General features: G+C 40.4%; 1 protein-coding gene across 1 annotated transcript in view; it reads right to left on the reverse strand.

Annotated features, from left to right (window-relative positions):
* Positions 1-937: 937 nt before the first annotated feature.
* The window catches only part of LOC132401316 (adhesion G-protein coupled receptor F1-like), a 35,238-nt gene continuing 16,537 nt past the window's right edge, over positions 938-19,638 (reverse strand). The window contains exons 4-8 of the mRNA XM_059983449.1: positions 13,032-13,220; positions 6,487-7,821; positions 6,358-6,399; positions 6,228-6,263; positions 938-1,000 (exon numbers count right to left, since the gene is read on the reverse strand). Coding sequence (XP_059839432.1) covers positions 938-1,000; positions 6,228-6,263; positions 6,358-6,399; positions 6,487-7,821; positions 13,032-13,220 — 1,665 coding nt within the window. The remainder of the gene's footprint in view (positions 1,001-6,227; positions 6,264-6,357; positions 6,400-6,486; positions 7,822-13,031; positions 13,221-19,638) is intronic.

The following is a 19,638-nucleotide window of genomic DNA, read 5'->3' on the forward strand; positions in this document are numbered from 1 at the left end:
TATTTTTTTTCACTTCCATGACAAACTCAAGTCACCACAGAGAATTCCCTGGAGCAACCTTGATCCTAACAGGTACCATTATGGTTACCTGAATTGTACAAGACTGTAAAGTAACTGAGTGTGAGGAACACACCCTTGTGTCGCTTTGATTTCCAGCAGCTGCAGATTTTCTCTTGTTTGAGAGTGTGAGGAAAGACTAATCAACCCTTCAGCCAATCAGAGATTCAATACTGTGGATTGCAATTGACCCTTAATTGCCATCTGAGCTTTCCAGCAGGTATTGTTTCTATTGCGATTGCTGCAGCCTTTTCCAAATGTTACATTCATCAAGCAGTGAGCTTATGTTTAAATTAATTGTAAATTCTGGGTCAGTTTGAAATCTCCGCAATATATCAAATTCAGTTATCTTATCTTTACCCCTTCATAACTATTATTGTTTCAAAATGTATAATGTTATACATCCATTTGACTGACCTATTCAACTAACACACTCAAAATGCTGGAGGAACTCAGCAGGCCAGGCAGCATCTATGGAAAAGAGTCAACAGTTGATGTTTCAGGCTGAGACCCTTCATCAGGACCAATCTAATTTCTGTTTTCGTGACTCCCATTATCTTGCAATATTGACTCTTGATCTTTTTTTTGGGTTTTCTTGTGATAATGATTTTCTGTTCTGTAAACGTTTTAGCTCACGTTATATCATGTCCTTTCTTTCCATGTTTTCTCCATTTAGTTCAGTGAACCTATTTCCTTCTGATCCAGCTAATTTGGCCGTCATTTTCATTCAATGTACTCAAACCTACATTTTTCATTAAAAGCTGAATTCACCCGAAATGGGTTTGCTGCTGTACATATGGTAGATTGACAAACTGAGAAACAACTCTGACAAATGGCCTACTCTTAATCAAAGCACCTTTCCTCACCAATTTCACTTGCCTTACTTTGTGCTTGATTGAAAGGATTGCTTTGTTGTGACAACTTCAGATGTACTTCGCGAGACCTGAAAGAAAAAAGAATCTTATTGTTTGTCCTAAAAAGTCATTTTTAAAAAGCAGATTACCAGGTCCTTTCTGTAGCTTTGTTTCTCCAGACCCTGTATATTATTAAGAACTCACTTTGTGATTTCATTATAGTGAAACCTATAGTTTCTAATCCTCCTTCAGCAACAGAAAACATCAGACCATCTCTTGCATGACCATGGACTTGTCTCTGAGCATATTTTTTTGCACAAATATCTTGTTCTGTACAGTCTTTTTTGCACTTAACTGTCTTGTATAATTTATGCATAAATGCTTCAAAGTTTCAAAGTTAGATTTAATGTTAGAGAAATGTATATAATATACATCCCAAAATACTTTTTATCTGCAACCATCCATGAAAACAGAAGAGCGCCCCCGAAGAATGAATGACAGTTAAATGTAGGAACCTCAAAGATCACGCCCAGCTCCCCTCCCTCCCGCACATAAGCAGCAGCGAGCAACGATCCCCCTCCCCCTCACCAGCAAAAAAAGCATCGGCACGCACCACTGAGCAGTCAATTGTGCAGCAAAGCAACAGCAAAGACACAGACTTGCTGTCCCCCAAAGACTACTCGTTCACCTGGTATTTGACATAACAGTCTCTCTCTCTCTCTCCCCCCTCCTCCCCCAATAAGAAAGAAAGAGATGTCTGCGTTTCACAGTATTTACAGTATGCTCTGTATTTTGTCTGAATCTATGTGTCTATGATGCTGAAATATAAGGGTACTGTTTTTCATTGTACTTGTACCTTATCTGTGCATATGATAATAAACACAACTTGATTTAAAACTTCAACATTGTTTCTAATCCATTTATAATATTTATTTTCTGGACATGTCTTAGACACTATCTCCCTATTTTACATTCTAGTGTATTTTCCGTTCTTTTAAGAGCACACGTAAAAGCATTTCAAATAGGACCAGGGATAGCTAGTTTTCCACTCAAGCATGCAGTTCCAGTCATGTCTGATGTATTATTACTATTATTAAAATAGTAAAAAAATTATTGCATGCTGCTGTGCAGAAGGACTTGGGAGTGCTTGTGCATGAATGGTTCGTTTGCAGGTGCAGCAGGGTATCAACAAGGCAAATGTTGGCTTTCATTGCTACAGGGATTGAATTCAAGAGCAGAGAGGTTATGCTGCAACTGTACAGGGTACTGGTGAGGCCGCACCTGGAGTACTGCATGAAGTTCTGGTCTCCTTATTTGAGGAAGGATATACTGGCTTTGGAGGCGGTGCAGAAGAGGTTGACCAGGTTGATTTCAGAGATGAGGGGGTTAGACTGTGAGGAAGGATTCAGTCGCCTGGGACTGTACTCGCTGGAATTCAGAAGAATGAAAAGAGATCTTATAGAAACAATAAAAATTATGAAAGGGCCAAGAATTCCTAGTCCTATTTCAAATAAGATAGAGGCAGGAAAGTTGTTTTTACTGGTCCATGAGAATAGAATTAGGGGACATAGCCTCAAGATTAGGGGGAGTAGATCTAGGAAGGAGATGAGGAGAAACTGCTTTTCCCAGAGAGATGAATCTGTGGAATTCTCTGTCCAATGAAGCAGTGGAGGCTACCTCAGTAAATATACTTAAGACAAGGTTGGATAGATTTTTTGCATAGTAGGGGAGTTAAGTATTATGGGAAAAAGGCAGGTAGGTGGAAATAAGTCCATGGCCACATCAGCCATGATCTTATTGAATGGTGGAGCAGGCTCAATGAGCCAGATGGCCGACTCCTGCTCCTATTTCTTATGATCTTATGTTCTTATGTAACTTGGTTTCAGCATGAGATTACTGTGTTCTCTCTTTGTCCCTTGACCACCTTATAGATCAAACATTTGTCAAACTCTGCTTTGAATATGTTCAATGATTTGTGTTCCAGTATAAAAAGAATAGATTGCTGCCTCTCCACTCATTCACAAAGCCAGCTGATATAGCTAAAAAATCACTTTAAAAAGAAAGACTAGCAAAAGGTGGCAAAGGGAGGTAACTGTAGTAAGCTTTTGAGAATATTAATGACTATAGCCTTGTGTACTCGTTTTCTAAGGTTTTTTTCATGTTCCAGCCTGGGCAGCAGGCATTTTGAAGCCTTTCCTTGGGTCCTGCTTCAGGAGGGTACTGAATGTTTGCTTTCAAACTTAAATATAGGACTATGAACAGCATACATCTCACCAACAGAAAAAAAACGATTGCTCTGTCAGCAAAATAGATTTTAATTACTTCTCCTCTGGTGCGTTGAACAGCTGATATTGTTAGATTTTCTGGGATAAAATATTGGTAACTTCCTATACCAACATTTTATCCCAAAAAACCCAAGATGACATAATGTTCAGCAGCAGGCAATTGTTTTAGTGACTTGCATAAGAGCATATGGGATAAAACTTATGCATTAGGTGGTTCATTGTATGCAGATACTGAAATTGGTCATTGAGAAGAACATATTCAGCCAAGAAGAATGTACAGTTGAGAAACACGTGTAATTTACTACAGAGAAATATGAAGTGATGCATTCTGGCAAAAGGAATGAAAAGATTATAGTACAAGAACAGTATAAACTAAATGGGAGCAGCTCTAAAGGAACTGAGGGCCCTTGATCTATTTTTACAATTCATTATATGTTGCAGGGAATGTTGAGGGAAAAACTTGTACAGAAATATGTTCATAGACTCTATAAATAGTCATTGAATATAATGCATGGAAGCTATATTGCAACTTAACAAAACAGTGATATAGGCTAAAAATGTAGACTTGTAAATTGGGTGATTGCTTCTAATGGAAGTTGTGGAGATGCTGGGCAATGTTCAGGACATTGAATGGAAAGATTCTAGGGATGATCAAGACGTACAAACAAGCTGGATGAACTCAGAGCGTCGGGCAGCATCCGTTGAAAGGAGCAGTCAACGTTTTGGGCTAAGACCCTTCATCAGGAATCACAAGTTCAACCTGCTGCGTTCACCCTGCTTGTTTGTACGTCATGATTCGACCACAGCATCTGCAGTGTACTTTGTGTTTTCTAAGGATGATGCCTTCCATCTGTGGCTGGACTGGAGAAGCTGGAGCTGTTCTTCTTCAAGCAAAGAAGACTGACAGGGGATACGATGGAGGTGTATTTGATTATGTTTGGCAAATTGCTAAGTGCTAAGCCATAGGTGGTTTGTTTGAGGAGCAGGGAACACCAATTAAAATTGATAAGCTAGAATGAGGGGGAATGTAAGGAAAAACATTTTTGTGCAATGTAGTTATGATCTGAAACTAATACTATAAGGCTGGTGGAAATAGTAGTGCAAGTATTGACGCTCAGAAACTAATTGCAATTTGATCATTGGTCGGGCATTGGAGAAAATAGAATTAATTATTCTGCAAGGATCTGGCATGGACTCAGGGGGCTAAGTAGCAGAGCTTCAAAAATTCTATGAGTTGTACAAATGTGTCATTTTCTTTGAAACCTCTCATTGGAGAAGGCCATGTTGCATTTAATGCTTCTGCTGAACCTGGTTATTTTCCTGACCTTGGGTGTGTCTGCGGGCAGTTTGCCCATTTTCCCTGTGACTGCACAAGTTTCTTGTGGCTGCTGCAGGTGTCTCCCACATCCTAATAGCTTGCTGGTAGCATGACTGGCTGGAGAAAATTACCTCTGTAGCCAATTAATCTCCCAGCATAAATGGCTGGTTCCATCAACAGATTATGACAGCCTATGAGACACTGACAGTAGATCCAAAATATTTGTGGAAAATTTTGAAGTTCATAAGCATTTAAAGTTATTGGGACCTTGTTTACAAATATGTTAAATAAAAATTTAAAAAAACTTAAGACTAAAACTACAAATAGACTTAAAGTATTAACATTGAAACTAAGTTAATTAAATCCAATAGGAATTTTAACAGAACTATCTCCCAGCAGTTTATCTTGTTATTTTTTTAGGAGATGGAGGAGAATCAGTATGTCATCAACGACTTACAACTTTCTATAAATATGCAATGGAGAGCAATACAACCAGTTGCATCACAGCCCAGTGTGGAGGCTCCAGTGCACAGACAGCAAGAGACTGCAGAGGGTTATAAGTGAAGTCAGCTTCTTCATGGGCACAACTATGATCACCATCAAGGACATCCTCAAGAGATGGTGCCTCAAGACTGTGGCATCTATCACTAATGATTCCCCCCCCACCAATCTAGATGTACCCTCTTCTCATTGCTGCCATCAGAAGGGAGGTAAAGGAGCTGAAAGGCCTACAATCAACAACTCAGAATCCCCTCTGCCATCAGATTCTGGAACATTACCTTGTTCTTAATTTATTTCTATTATGTTTGCTTTTCTAAGAGTAATTTTATGCTTTGCACTATACACCTATCATGTCATGCACGTCAGTGATAATAAATCTGAGTCTATTTCTCTCCATTCATGTTTTTCTTCACTTTTTAATCTGTTACAGGTTCAGCAGACAAATTTCCCTGCGTGAGAGCTGCGAAATTTCCAGAAGGTTGTTTTGACTTGCTGAGCTTCACTTGCATCATTCTTGTAAAATCAAGTCAAGTCAATTTTTTATTGTTACTTCAACCATTATTGCTGGTACAGTGCATAGTGAAAATGAGACAATGTTTTTCAGGACCATGGTGTTACATGACACAGTACAAAAAACTAGACTGAACTACATAATTAAAAAAAACACAGAGAAAGCTATACCAGACTACAGATCTACACTGGACTGCATAAAGTGCACAAAAACAGTGCAGACATTACAATAAATAATAAACAGGACAGTAGGACAAGGTGTCAGTCCAGGCTTCGGGTATTGAGGAGTCTGATAGCTTGGGGGAAGAAACCGTTATAAAGTCTGGTCATAAGAGCCCGAATGCTTCGGAGCCTTTTCCCAGACGGCAGTATCATTTCTGATTTTCTTGTGGATTCTGCTAATCTGCTGCTATGTCTCTGTGATGCTGCTGCAGGTAAGTTTTTCATTACATCTGTGTATACTTGCATTCAGGAATATGAAAATAAACCCAACTTTGATTTCATCCATTGCTACTGTGGTGGACATTGTTTAGTGTCCTGTTAAGTGGAAGGCAGTGTTATCACCTCAGTTCAGTTGTTACCTGATAACAGGCTTATTTATTGATAGATCTTGTGGGACCTCAATTGATATTTTTCTCCAATAATATTGCAAGTAAATCTTATTATCTGCAATGTAACTTTATATTTAGAAACTGTACTCACCATTGACCTGAAATTTTTAAAGAATGTTTCCCGCATCTAAAAATAATGAAATAAGTAAGTTTTAAAAACAGTTGGGCACGAAAGCAGCAACAAATGCTGAAAATTTCAAAATGTTGTTCAAAGGTTTCACCTTTGCCTCTGTGAATCCAGCAGTTACTAACATAAAGAAACCCTTGAAGAGAAAATGAATACAATGCATTAGGATACATTTGTCAAGTTTCAGAATGTTTCATAACTGAAATGGTATGCTCTCCGTTACCTGCAATGTGTTTAACAAGACAAATGTATAATGTAGAAAATCATGAGACTTGTCATTCAGGCCAAATCCAATGATCCAGGTCAATCCAAAAGATGGAGTGAGAATAAGGACAGCTTTAATGATTTTTTTAATTGTTTTTTTGTCCTGCTCCATTAATCCTTCCGAAATATTTGGCCTCAGCAGTTTCAGAATGACTACTGTCAGGATAATCATATTGATGCTAACAATACATCCAACTGGAATGATGAATGAGAAGGATGGAGTAACAGCTAGCCAACAGTAAGTTTTATGCTTATAATTGTTTTTCTTCAGGAATATTGAGGCTGCAGAAATTACTATTACCAATGGGCAACCATAGCCGAGGATGAAACAAAATGACAGAAAGGGTACCCTTCTAATGTGATGGAAAACGAAGATAATCTGATGGAGGAGAGTTAGACTTTGATTTAATGTCCAAAAGAACATCGAGAGAAAGAAATAATGAGTGAGAATGGTTGCCGCTATACAAAGTAACTTAACTTTTTTAACCAGCTCAATTGCACCAACTACAAATGAAATTTGGGCAAGTAACAAAGCAATAGCAGTGTTAAACTGAGTAATGTGCCGGGAATAGGCAATGCTTGTTTTAGTGATTGCCTGCCACATAATTTTTTCAATACTGATCCATATTAATAGTGATAGAATGGAAATGCTTAATCCTATGTAGGTCAGTTCTTCAAGAAATGGGATGTCTCTTTCCTTTGTTGCCATTAGCACAGCAAAGGATGTTAAATGGTTACATGTGCAGAGTATTTTATCCCCAATCCTCTTGGACTCACAGCCTTCGTCTGACCAGCTTTGTTGTTTCCAAAACACACACTTTGCAGTGTTCAGATCAGCTTGTGCATTTTTTGGAAGGAATGTAATTGTAATGTTTGGTATTTTCAGTTGGCTTCTGTTTTGAACGACATTCATTGTTACTGTTAAAATATTGGTCTGCGCCTTGAGCTGCTCTTTTGACTGCTCTGCTTCTTGTCCTTTTGGAATTAAAATCTCATTCAAATCTTGATAGAGAACACTCAGTACTTGGAAAGTGACATTATCCTGTGGTGTCCAACCAGTCAGATTTATTGTGGTAGAGCTGTTAGAAATCATCTGGTAGTAATAATCCTGATTAGTAGTATTAAACTGTTCTGTACTTATTGTAATCTGGTCCATAGTGCTATTGACATCAGCACCGGGCTTTAAAGCTGCAGCAAATGTTTCAATGGACATCAGTAATGTGTTGGAGTTCAGATCTGTGTCAGTACTTTTTGTTTTCTGAAGAAGAATGAAGTCTGAAATGTTAAGTAAATCCTGTAAAAAAAACAAAAAAGCACAAGTGCCATCATAATAGAACACAGGGGAAGTCTATCACATCAGGATTATAATGGTTAACTTTTGACTGTGAATATAAGACAAGTATCTGAATCAATCTGAGCCTACTTTTAATCTCTATTCATGTAAAGATTGAATTAATCCGAAATAGATTGTGCTGGCAGTCACTTTGAGATAAAACTGCTGCCACAATGAAAGTGAGCCAGGCACTACCATGCGTTATTTACATTAGCATCCTTGATGTTTACCAGGTATTAGGGACCTTCTCAATGACTTTACTATTCATCTAACACACTCACTTTATCCACTCTTACATAAATTGGCTGCAATTGATGATTAGTCTCTGAAGCATATTTGTTCAGATTTGCCACTTACTTTGCTTTTTAAGGAGAGGGTCTGATGAAAGCTGGACAGTTGCCTCTATAATGACACAAGTGACTACATGCTGTTCAAGTATCTTCTGAGGTCACAGCTAATGGAGTGCTTCTCCAGCATGTAGTTACTGAGGTACACATCCCATGGTGGTGGTGAAAAATGGCAGGTGTTTGAATGGGGCAAGTTGGGTGGAACTCAGTACTGATGTCATTGGCAGAGTTCCAGTATTGGATGAATCATTGTGGTCACAGGAAGGTAAGGACATGAAACTCGTGCAGGAAGGGAAAGCATGCCATCTGTAAGAGCATACTCTAAAAGAACCTTCAGAAGCAACACAACTGACCAAGGCGTCAGACTGTCTTCAGTGAGACTTTTAGTTTCTCACCTGAACTGCTTTCACTGTGAAATTCCATCAAAATGATTGATTTCACATTTTCCACCATTAACAACACCTGCATCTCTGCATATTCCTCACAGCTCACCCTTCACTTAGTTTTGTATCAATCATCAGGCATGAATACGTTGCAGTTGTCACATTGTCACACACCTCTGATATACTGTTTGAATAGCCGGAGCCACAGAATTGATCCCTGTGGCTCTTCACTGATGATGGCCTCCTAATCCAAAAATGACTCATTTATTAATTTTCTGTTGACTAATTTTTAGTCCATGCCAGTATATTACTCCAGATACTGTGTGATCCAGTTTTGTTTAACAATTTCTTGTGCAGCACCTTATCAACGGTCAGCTGAAATACACCTGATCTCATTTCACTTATCCATTCTGCTAGTTAAAGCTTTAGAAATTACAACAGATTTATCTGACAAGATTTCCTGTCCATAAATCCATATCAGCTCTGCTTAGTCCTATTATTATGTTAGAAGGGAATTGTTATCATTTTCATAATAATATTTTTCTACATTTTCCTTATTCCCTATGTCAAACTAACTGGGGACTTGCCCTCTTACCTTCCTTGCTTGTTACTCCAGTAAAGACATAAATGAAAGGTATGTTTAATTTCACTGTCACTTTATTCCCCAGTATAAATTCTCAAGGTTCGGTCTATGGTTTCACCAGTGGGAGAAACTCAAAAAAGGGATATTGTTGCAATATTAGGGCAGGGTTGGAGGTGAGGTTGTGTCATTTGAAACTGTGGCATGACAGAACTTCCTTCTGAATGTCTAGTTCTTTTTATCTCAGTAGGCTGTGGAGTCTCAATCATTGGAAATATATAAAGAGGAAGTAGATAAATTTTTGAATAATCAGGGAATTAAAGGCTGTGAGGAACTAGCACAGAAGTAGTGACAGGGCCTTTACAGAGCAACCAGGATCAGAAAGTTTTCATTTTAGATCTTAAGACATTGGAGCAGAATTAGGCAATTTGGCCCATTCGATCAAGGCTGATCCTTTGTCTCAAGGGACCCAATGTAATGTGTGCTAGCATTTTTCCTTTTACAAGTCTACAATATAATTATACCCAGAAATGGTCTACGCATGGGACTCCAACATTGCAAAATCAATCTCCACACTGTCAACTTTGTAAAGTCCACCTTACTTGTATCCAACTAGGTAGGATCATCCTACAGATTAATCAAAAAAAACAGCCTGAGACAATCATCCTCACAGACAATGCCCCGTACTCTTCAGAAACAATCCCTTACTGCACCCTCTCGCACTGGCATAATTGTGACCTATTCTGGGGCAGGTGTGATCTGTTGCACTTGAATCCGAGGGGACCAATATTCTTGCAGGCAGATTTACTAGAGCTGTTGGGAATGGTTTAAACTAATATGGCAGGGGGATGGGAAGCAGTGCAATAGAGCTGCCGATGAGCCAGCAGATTTACAAGTAGATGATGGAAGTATCAATATTACATGTTACAAGTAACATGAATGTAAGGAAGGACAAGCCAATCAAATGCAGACAGCACAAAGAGTTAAATTGTACCACAGAGGCAAAATTCAAAAGGGAGAAGAATGCAGGACTGAAGGTGCTGTATTTAAATGCGCATAGCATTTGGAATAAGGTGAATTAACTCATGGAGCAATTAGAGATTGGTCGGTTTGACATTGTGGGCATCACTGAGTCGTGGCTGAAAGGAGGCCATAGCTGGGAGCTTAACACCAAAGAATATACTTCGTATTGAAAGGGCAGGCAGGAAGGCATAGGCGGTGGTGTGGTTCAGTTGGTAAGAGATATAGGGTCAGAGAATATTGTGTCTTTGTGGGTAGAGTTAAGAAATTGCAAGGGTGAAAATAACATTATGGGAATCATATATAGGCCTCCAAATAGTAGCCAGGATGTTGGTTTGAGATTGTGAAGGTAGCTGGAACAGGCATGTAATAAGGGTAATGACACAATTGTAATGGGGGACTTCGATATGCAAGGCGATTAAGCAAATCAGATTGGTATCAGATTGCAAGAGAGGGAATTTGTTGAATGCCTATGAGGTGGCTTTTTAGAGCAGTTTGTGCTTGAGCCTACTCGGGGAAAGGCTATCTTAGACTTGGTTTTGTGTAGGGAGCTTAACATAAAGAAACCCTTGGGAGGCAGTGATCATAATATGATTGAATTCATACTGCAATTTGAGAGGGAGAAGCATAAGTCACGTCTATCAGTATTGCAATGGGATAAAGGGAAATACAGAGATATGAGAGAGGAGCCTGCTCATTTGGATTGGAGATATTGGCTGGGATAACGGCAGAGTAGAAATCATGGAGGTTTCAGGGAATAGTTCACAAGGCACAGAAGAAATATGTCCACAGAGGAAGAAGTTCTCAAATGGCCGGGCTTACAACTGTGGCTTATAAAGGACTGCATAAAAGCCAAGGAAAGGACATATAATGTAGCAAAAATGAGTGGGAGGTTGGGTGAATGGGAAGCTTTTAAAATCCAACAAAAGGTAACTAAAAAAGCTATAAGAAGGGAAAAGCCAATAATGTAAAGTAGGATACCAGAAGTTTTTTTTTCAATTATATAAAGAGTAAAATGAGGTGGGAGTTGGTATTGGACCACTGGAAAATGATGCTGGTGAGGGAGTAATAGAGGACAAAGAAATGGCAGATGAATTTAATAGATACTTTGCACCTGTCTTCACTATGGAAGACACGAACAGATGTCTGTGAGTGTCAGGGAGCAGGAGTGAGTACCATTGCTATCACAAAGGAAAAAGTGCTAGGCAAACTCAAAGGTCTTAAGGTGGATAAGTCACCTGGACCAGATGGACTACATCCCAGAGTCCTGAGAGAGATGGTTGAAGAGATAACGGATGCATTGGTCATGATCTTTCAAGAATCACATCTTTCCGGCATTCTCCAAGATGACTGGAAAATTGCAAATGTCACTCACTTTAAGAAGGGAGGAACGCCAAAGGAAGGAAATTATAGGCCAGTTAGCCTAACCTCAGTGGCTGGGAATGTGTTGGAATCTATTATTAATGATGACTAAGGTTTCGGGCTAATTGAAGACTAATGCTAAAATAAGTCAAAATCAGCATAGTTTCTGTAAAGGAAAATTTTGCTTGACAAATCTGTTAGAGCTCTTCAAGGATGTAACAAGCAGGGCGGACAAAGGGGAGGTAGTGGATGTCATTTACTTGGATTTTTAAAAGGTGTTTGATAAGATGCCACATAAGATGCTGCTTAACAAGATAAAATCCAGTGGTGTTACGGCAAAGATATTGGCATATTTAGTGGAATGACTGACAGGCAAGAGGCGGTGAGTGGGAATAAAAGGGGCCTTTCCTACTTAGTTGCCGGTGACCAGTGGTGTTCCTCAGGGGTCAGTATTGGGACCACAGCTTTTCAACATTTTTGTTACTGATTTAGATAATGGAATTGAAGGCTTTGTGGCAAAGTTTGCAGATGATATGAAGATAGCTGGAGGTGTAGGTGTAGGTGTAGCTGGAAATTGCAGCAGGACTTAGACAAATTGGAAGAATGGGCAAAAACTTGGCAGAACTAGGGGTGACCCTTTAGAACAGAGGTAAAGAGGAATGTTTTAGCTTGAAGTAGTGAATTTGTGGAATGCTCTACCATAGACTGCAGTGGAGACCGAGTGAATCTGTGGAATAGCCATGAGATTGATGGAGCAGACTCGATGGGCTGAATGGCCTAATTCTGCTCCTATGTCTTATGGTCTTATGGTTTAGTGCCCTGTTTCTAAGCAAGGATGACTTTAAAAAAAAGTAAGCCAAGAAATTGGTTTGGTTTACAGCCAGACTGGAATGTGTGGAAATCACATTGCTTGGATTTTTATACGAATTCCACTGCAAATCCTACCGCTGGGAAACAGAATCAGAACAAAACAGAGTAATTGGTTCCAACACCATTCACAGTCTAAACATTCATTCCCTTCTCCACTACTGTGACCACAATGTATACCCTCTACAAAATCCTCGTAGTTACTTTTCAATTTAATCTGACAGCAACTGTCATACCTTAAATCTCTACCACAAAGAAAGGCAAGGGAGCACATGGGAGCACTGCCTTACACTGCCCCTCCTTGTCACCGTCCTGACCTTGAATTAATTTACCAACCTTTCATCTAAAATCGGGATCTTCACTGGGATGACTGCAACAATTCAAAAAGTAACCATTCCTTTTCAATCAAAATTATTAATATCAATCAAATAATGTATTTGCCAGCAGATTTCTTTGCATTTTCTAAAGAGATATTGAACTAATCTTTTTATACTGGGACACAGGCAGGCATTCAAATAATGAACTCAGCAGAATGTTTCATTTGGATTTTTAATTGAAATTTTTACTTTTAATTAGAATTTTTATTCTTAAAAATTGAATAAAATTACTTACTAAAAAATTTTGGTTAGAAACATGAACATCTTCTCTCTTTAAAGCTTCGGAAAGTGTATCTAGAATGGTAACAGAAACTCGAGAGTTTGGATTAGCAAACCTGCTGGTTTCATTCTTTATATCTGTCAGCACTTCCGTCAGCACTTCCGTCAGCACTTTTATCACATCACCACGTCCTTCCCTGATCTCCTGAGAGATAACACAAACCACTGAAATTAGATTTTTTTAAAGCCATTCTGTATTGGTCCACATTCTAGTTTATACCTTTTTGTTTGAAGATCTGTTTTGGATTTTCTGAGGGTGATTTTTTTTAAGCAATTAGAGTATGAATTTCATGTCCAAGATCACAAGAAAGTCAATGATTTGCTGTGAGTAATGAAGTAAAATTTCATTTTCTTTAATGGATTTAAAAAAATGTCTTTGGTAAGTAAATTCCAATATTCTATGAAAGTAAGTAGTCTGTATTAAAATACAGTTGATGCCTCTAGTATACAACCTTGGCATCAATGCTAAGCACAATAATCCAGTTGAAAGATAAAATATAATTAGCCTCAATGAAGTGAATAGATGAAGCAATAAGGAAAGCGGGAGAGGAACAAAAAGGATCATGGAGAAATTGAGGTGACAAAGGGATGCAAGGCTAGGAGAAGCAGCATGAAGGAACAATGACACAGGCAGGAGGAAGGAAACTGGATGAGAAGTGCAGATGCAGAGAGAAGCAGAAATTATATCCAGAATCTTGTCTAATTATTGGCACAAAATATCAGGGAAAGCTATTGCATCCAGAACCAATAAATTGTAGATTCATTAGGATACTAGATGGGATTAGAGTTGAATTCCTGAGAATGGCCAGTTGAGCTTGATTTAGACTTCTTTGACTGCGGCAGCAGAAGGCACGTGGAGCAGCCATCATTAGAGTGGGGGCTAGAGCCAAATGGAAACTTCGAGGCTTTGACTCAAGGGGTTTCATTGAGAAGAGCCTGAAGCCAAAGAAAGAGATAAGGAAGGTAGGTTTTTCCTTTCGTTGTTGCTGATTAGTCTTGGTTGCGCATAGTACAGTTCTTGCAGGATGGCAGTGGTATGTTCCTCCTGTAGGATGTGGGAAATCATTAAGTCTGATGGTCTCCCTGATGTCTACACCTGTGGGAAATGCAGCCAACTCCAGCTCCTGAAAGACCGCATTAAGGAGCTGGAGTTGGATGAACTAAGGAAAATCTGGGAGGCAGAGCAATTGATAAATAAGACCTTTGAGCATGTGGTTACACCCAGGGAGCAGAAGTCAGGGAGTAGATGGGTGAATACTGAGAGGTGAAGGGAGAAGGAAGCCAGTGCAGGGTCCCCTGGGGCCAAACCCCTCAGCAACAGGTAGACCCCTTTGGATACTGACGAGGGGGTGACCTATCTGGGCAAGGCAGCAGCAACCAGACCAATAGCACTGTGGTCGGCTCTGAGTCTCAGAAGGGTAGGGTGAAGGCAGGCAGAGCAATAGTCATAGGGGACTCGATAGTTAGGGGGACAGATAGGAGATTCTGCTGTAGCAAAAGATACTCCAGGATAGTGTGTTGCCTCCCCAGTGCTAGGGTCCAGAATGTCTCTGAGTGGTTCCAGAATATTCTTGAAGAAGAAGCTGAGCAGCCAGAGGTCATGCTACACTTTGGTACCAATGACATAAGCAGGAGAGGGGTAGAGGTCCTGTGCGGTAAGTTTAGGGAGTTAGGAAGGAGGCTGAAGAGCAGAACCTTCGAGGTGGTAATCTCCGGATTACTCCTATGAGTGCAATGAGCTAGGGAAGGTCAGAATGGGAAGATAGCACAGCCGAGCGAGTGGCTGAGGAGATGGTGAAGGAAGCAGGGTTTCAAGTTCTTGGATCATTGGAACGCTTTCTAGGGAAGAGATGACCTGTACAAGTAGGATGGGTTGCACTTGCACTGGAGAGGCATGTATCCTGGGAGAGAGGTTTGCTAATGCTTTTGGGAGGTTTTTGGCCAGGTGGATTCAGAATTGGCTTGCCTGCAGAAGGCAGAGGGTCGTGGTGGAGGGAGTACATTCAGATTGGAGGGTTGTGACTAGTGGTGTCCCACAAGGATCTGTTCTGGGACCTCTACTTTTTGTGATTTTTATTAACGACCTGGAAGTGGGGGTAAAAGGGTGGGTTGGCAAGTTTGCGGATGACACAAAAGTTGGTGGTGTTGCAGATAGTGTAGAGGATTGTTGAAGATTGCAGAGAGACATTGATAGGATGCAGAAGTGGGCTGAGAAGTGGCAGATGGAGTTCAACCCGGAGAAGTGTGAGGTGGTACACTTTGGAAGGACAAACTCCAAGGCAGAGTACAAAGTAAATGGCAGGATACTTGGTAGTGTGGAGGAGCAGAGAGATCTGGGGGTACATGTCCACAGATCCCTGAAAGTTGCCTCACAGGTAGATAGGGTAGTTAAGAAAGCTTATGGGGTGTTAGCTTTCATAAGTTGAGGGATAGATTTTAAGAGATGCGATGTAATGATGCAGCTCTATAAAACTCTAGTTAGGTCACTCTTGGAGTACTGTGTCCAGTTCTGGTCACCTCACTATAGGAAGGATGTGGAAGCATTGGAAAGTGTACAGAGGAGATTTACCAGGATGCTGCCTGGTTTGGAGAGTACGGATTATGATCAGAGATTAAGGGAGCTAGGGCTTTACTCTTTGGAGAGAAGGAGGATGAGAGGAGACATGATAGAGGTGTACAAGATATTAAGAGGAATAGACAGAGTGGTCAGCCAGCGCCTCTTCCCCAGGGCACCACTGCTCAGTACAAGAGTACAAGTTAAGGGGAGGGAAGTTCAAGGGGGATATTAGAGGAAGGTTTTTTACTCAGAGAGTGGTTGTTGCATGGAATGCATTGCCTGAGTCAGTAGTGGAGGCAGATACACTAGTGAAGTAACTACTAGAGAGGTATATGGAGGAATTTAAGGTGGGGGGTTATATGGGAGGCAGGGTTTGAGGGTCAGCACAACATTGTGGGCCGAAGGGCCTGTAATGTGTTGTACTATTCTATGTTCTATGTAAACTACATTTGCAATGTGGTGGGCTCTGAAGTGAAGAGGCAGATGATGGGGCAGTTTGTAGGGGATTGTGAGGAAGGAGAGTGAGATGATGGGGCAGTTTGTGAGGGATTGTGAGGAAGGAGAGGGAGATGATGGTTTGAGATGTGTCGATTTTAATGCAAGGAGTATCATAAACAAAGCAGATGAACTTACAGCATGGATCAATTTTTGAAATTGTGACGTGACCATTTCAGAGACTTGGATGGCTCAGGGGCAGCAATGGCTTCTGGGTGTGCCGGGCTTTAGATGTTTCAAAAAGGTCAGGGTGGGGAGTGGCATTGCTAATCAGGGATAGTATAATGGCTGCAGAAAAGGAGGAAGTCTTGGAGGGATTGTCTACTGAGTCTGTGTTGGTGGAACTCGACTGGACATTTTTTATAGATCCCCCAATAGTAACAGAGACATCGAGGACCAGATAGAGAGGCAGAGTTGGTAATAATAATAGGGTTGTTGCGATGGGTGATTTTAACTTTCCTGATATTGACTGGCATTTCCCTTGGGGAAGGGGTTTGGATGGGGTGGGGTTGTTAGGTGTGTTCTGGAAGGTTTCCTGATGCAATGTGTAGATAAGCTAACTGGAGAAGAGGTGGTTCTTGATCTGGAATTGAGAAATGAACCTGGTCAGATGTCAGATCAGATCTCTTGGCGGGAGAGCATTTTGGAGATAGTAATCACAAAAATTGTCTCCTTTAATATAGCACTGGAAAGGGAAATGAGGAGAATTTGGGAAAACATTTAATTGGGGTAGGGGGAAGTATGATGCTATTTGGAGCATAAATTGGTAGCAGATGTTCTCAGGGAAATGCACAGCAGAAATGCAGCAAATGTTCAGGGAATGTTTGCATGGTGTTTTGCATAGGTATGTTCCATTGAGACAGAAAGGATGGAAGGGTAAAAGAATCATGGTGTACAAAGGATATAGAAAATTTAGTTAGGAAGGAAAGAAAAGCTTAAGAAAGGTTCAAGAAACTAGATACTGTTAGAGCTCTAGAAAATTACAAGGTTGTCAGGAAGAAGCTTAAGAATGAAATTAGGAGAGTTAGAAGGGGCCATGAGAAGGCTTAAGGGAGCAGGATTAAGGAAAACCCTAAGGCATTCTACAAGTATGTGAAGAGCAAGAGGATGAGCCGTGTGAGAATAGGACCAATCAGTTGTGATAGTGGAAATACGAGCATGGAGCTGGAGGAGGTAGCGGAAATACTTAGCAAATATTTTGCTGAAGTAGTCACCATTGTTGGGTTGACTTATAGCGGACTGAAATGCTTGAGTGTATAGACATTAAGAAGCAGAATGTGCTGCAGCTTTTGAAAGATATTAAGTTAGATAAGTTGCTGGGACCAGACGAGATATACCCCAGGCTACTGTGGGAAGTGAGGGAGGAGATTGCCAAGCCACTAGCAATGATCTTTGCATCATCAATAGGGATGGGAGAAGAACCAGCAGATTGGAGGTTTGCAAATGTGGTTCCCTTATTCATGAAAGGGAGTAGAGATAATCTGGGAAATTATAGACCAGTGAGTCTTACTTCAATGGTGGGCAAGTTGTTGGAGAAGATCTTGAGAGGCAGGATTTATGAGCATTTGGAGACACATTATCTCATTAAGGTTAGACAGCATGGCTTTATCAAGGGCATGTCATGCCTTACTAGCCAGATTGAATTCTTTGAGAATGTAACAAAACACATTGATGAAGGTAGAGCAGTGTATATGGCGTTCAGTAAGGCATTTGACAGGGCTCCCCATGCAAGTCTCATTGAGAAAGTTAGGAGGCTTGGGATTCAAGGAGACTTTGCTTTTTGGATCCAGAACTGGCTGGCCCTTAGAAGGCAAAGGGTGGTTGTAGTTGGTTCGTGTTCTGCATGGAGGTTGGTGACCAGTGGTGTTCCGCAGGGATCTGTTCTGAGACCCCTCCTCTTTGTGATTTTTATAAATGACCTGGATGAGGAAGTAGAAGGGTGGGTTAGTAATTTTACTGATGATACAAAAGTTGGGGATGTTGTGGTTAGTCTGGAGGGTTGTCAGAGGTTACAGTGGGACATCACTAGGATGCAAAACTGGGCTGAGAAGTGGCAGATGGAATTCAACCCAGATAAGTGTGAAGAGGTTCATTTTGGTAGGTCAAATTTGAAGACAGAATATAATATGGCAGTGTAGAGGATCAGAGAGATCTTGGGGTCCTTGTCCATTGGACACTCAAAGCTGCTGTGGAGGTTGTCAGTTTAGTTAAGAAGACATATGATGTGTTAGCCATCATCGACCATGGGATTGAGTTCAAGTGCTTTGAGGTAATGTTACAGCTATATAAGACCTTGGTCAGACCCCATTTGAAATACTGTCCTTGGTTCTGGTCACCTCACCGCAGGGAGGATGTGAAAACTATAGAAAGGGTGCAGAGGAAATTTACGAGGACGTTGTCTGGATTGGAGAGCATGTTTTCTGAGAATAAGTTGAGCAAACTTGGCTTTTTCTCTTTGGAGCGATGGAAGATGAGAAATGACCAGTGGCGTTGATTGTGTGGATAGCCAGAGGCTTTTTCCCAGGGCTGAATGGCTAACATTTGGGGACATAGTTTTAAGGTAATTGGAAGTAGGTACAGGGGGGATGTCAGAGCTCAGTTTCACACACAGAATGGTGGGTGCATGGAATACATTGCCAGTGACAGTACAATAGAGTCTTTTAAGAGTCTCTTAGGTATGTACATGGAGCTTAGAAAATAGAGGGGCATGCAGTAGGGAAATTTCCTAGGCAATTTCTAGAGTAGGTTAAATGGTTGGCACAACATTGTGGGCCAAAGGGCCTGTATGTGCTGCAGATTTCTATATTCTATGTTTCAAAGAATATGGAGTGATCTAGCTTAGCTATTTCAAAGAATGCAATAGCACAAATACGTAAAAATTGGTTCTTGCAAAATAGCAGAAACATTGGGATTATCTTTAAATTAGTTTTGGGTCACTTAGAAGAGAAATCAGGAAGACGTACTTCTCACAAAAGAAAGGAAATCTGAAAATTTTTGCTCCAACAAAATGTAGATGTTGTGTCAAGACTCTGATTAGTATTTATTTTTGATGAGGGGATTAGTTATATATAGGACCCAGCACCACCCTCTATATTCAAGTTGCTTTCTCATCTTGGATCCTGTGTATTTAACTTTGTCAGCCTAGTGGACCAAAGGGCCTTCCTCCAACCTGAATAGCAATAGCCCCATCGTTCTAAAATCAATGCTTGAGAAATACAATGTAACTATCAAAAGTGTTCTTGCCTCTCTGAAGATAGCAGTGTGAGAATGGGAAGAGAAGGTATTACAGGTAATTCTTGGACTACAGCTGGATAGATTTGAATAGAAGCAGGCGGTGACAATGGAGAAGCTTTGGAGGATGACAGTGAGATCAACTCTATCAATGTTTCTAGACAGACTTAGAAAAGAATGGACCTATAGACGTAGAGGTTATTTCTATGATTGCTGCAGTGCTCAGGTGGAGATAATTAAAATAAAAGAACATAAAACAGATCAGTCCAGTACAATAGTG

The sequence above is a fragment of the Hypanus sabinus genome, chromosome 10, assembly GCF_030144855.1.
Source record: "Hypanus sabinus isolate sHypSab1 chromosome 10, sHypSab1.hap1, whole genome shotgun sequence".
Classification (NCBI taxonomy): Eukaryota; Metazoa; Chordata; class Chondrichthyes; order Myliobatiformes; family Dasyatidae; genus Hypanus; species Hypanus sabinus.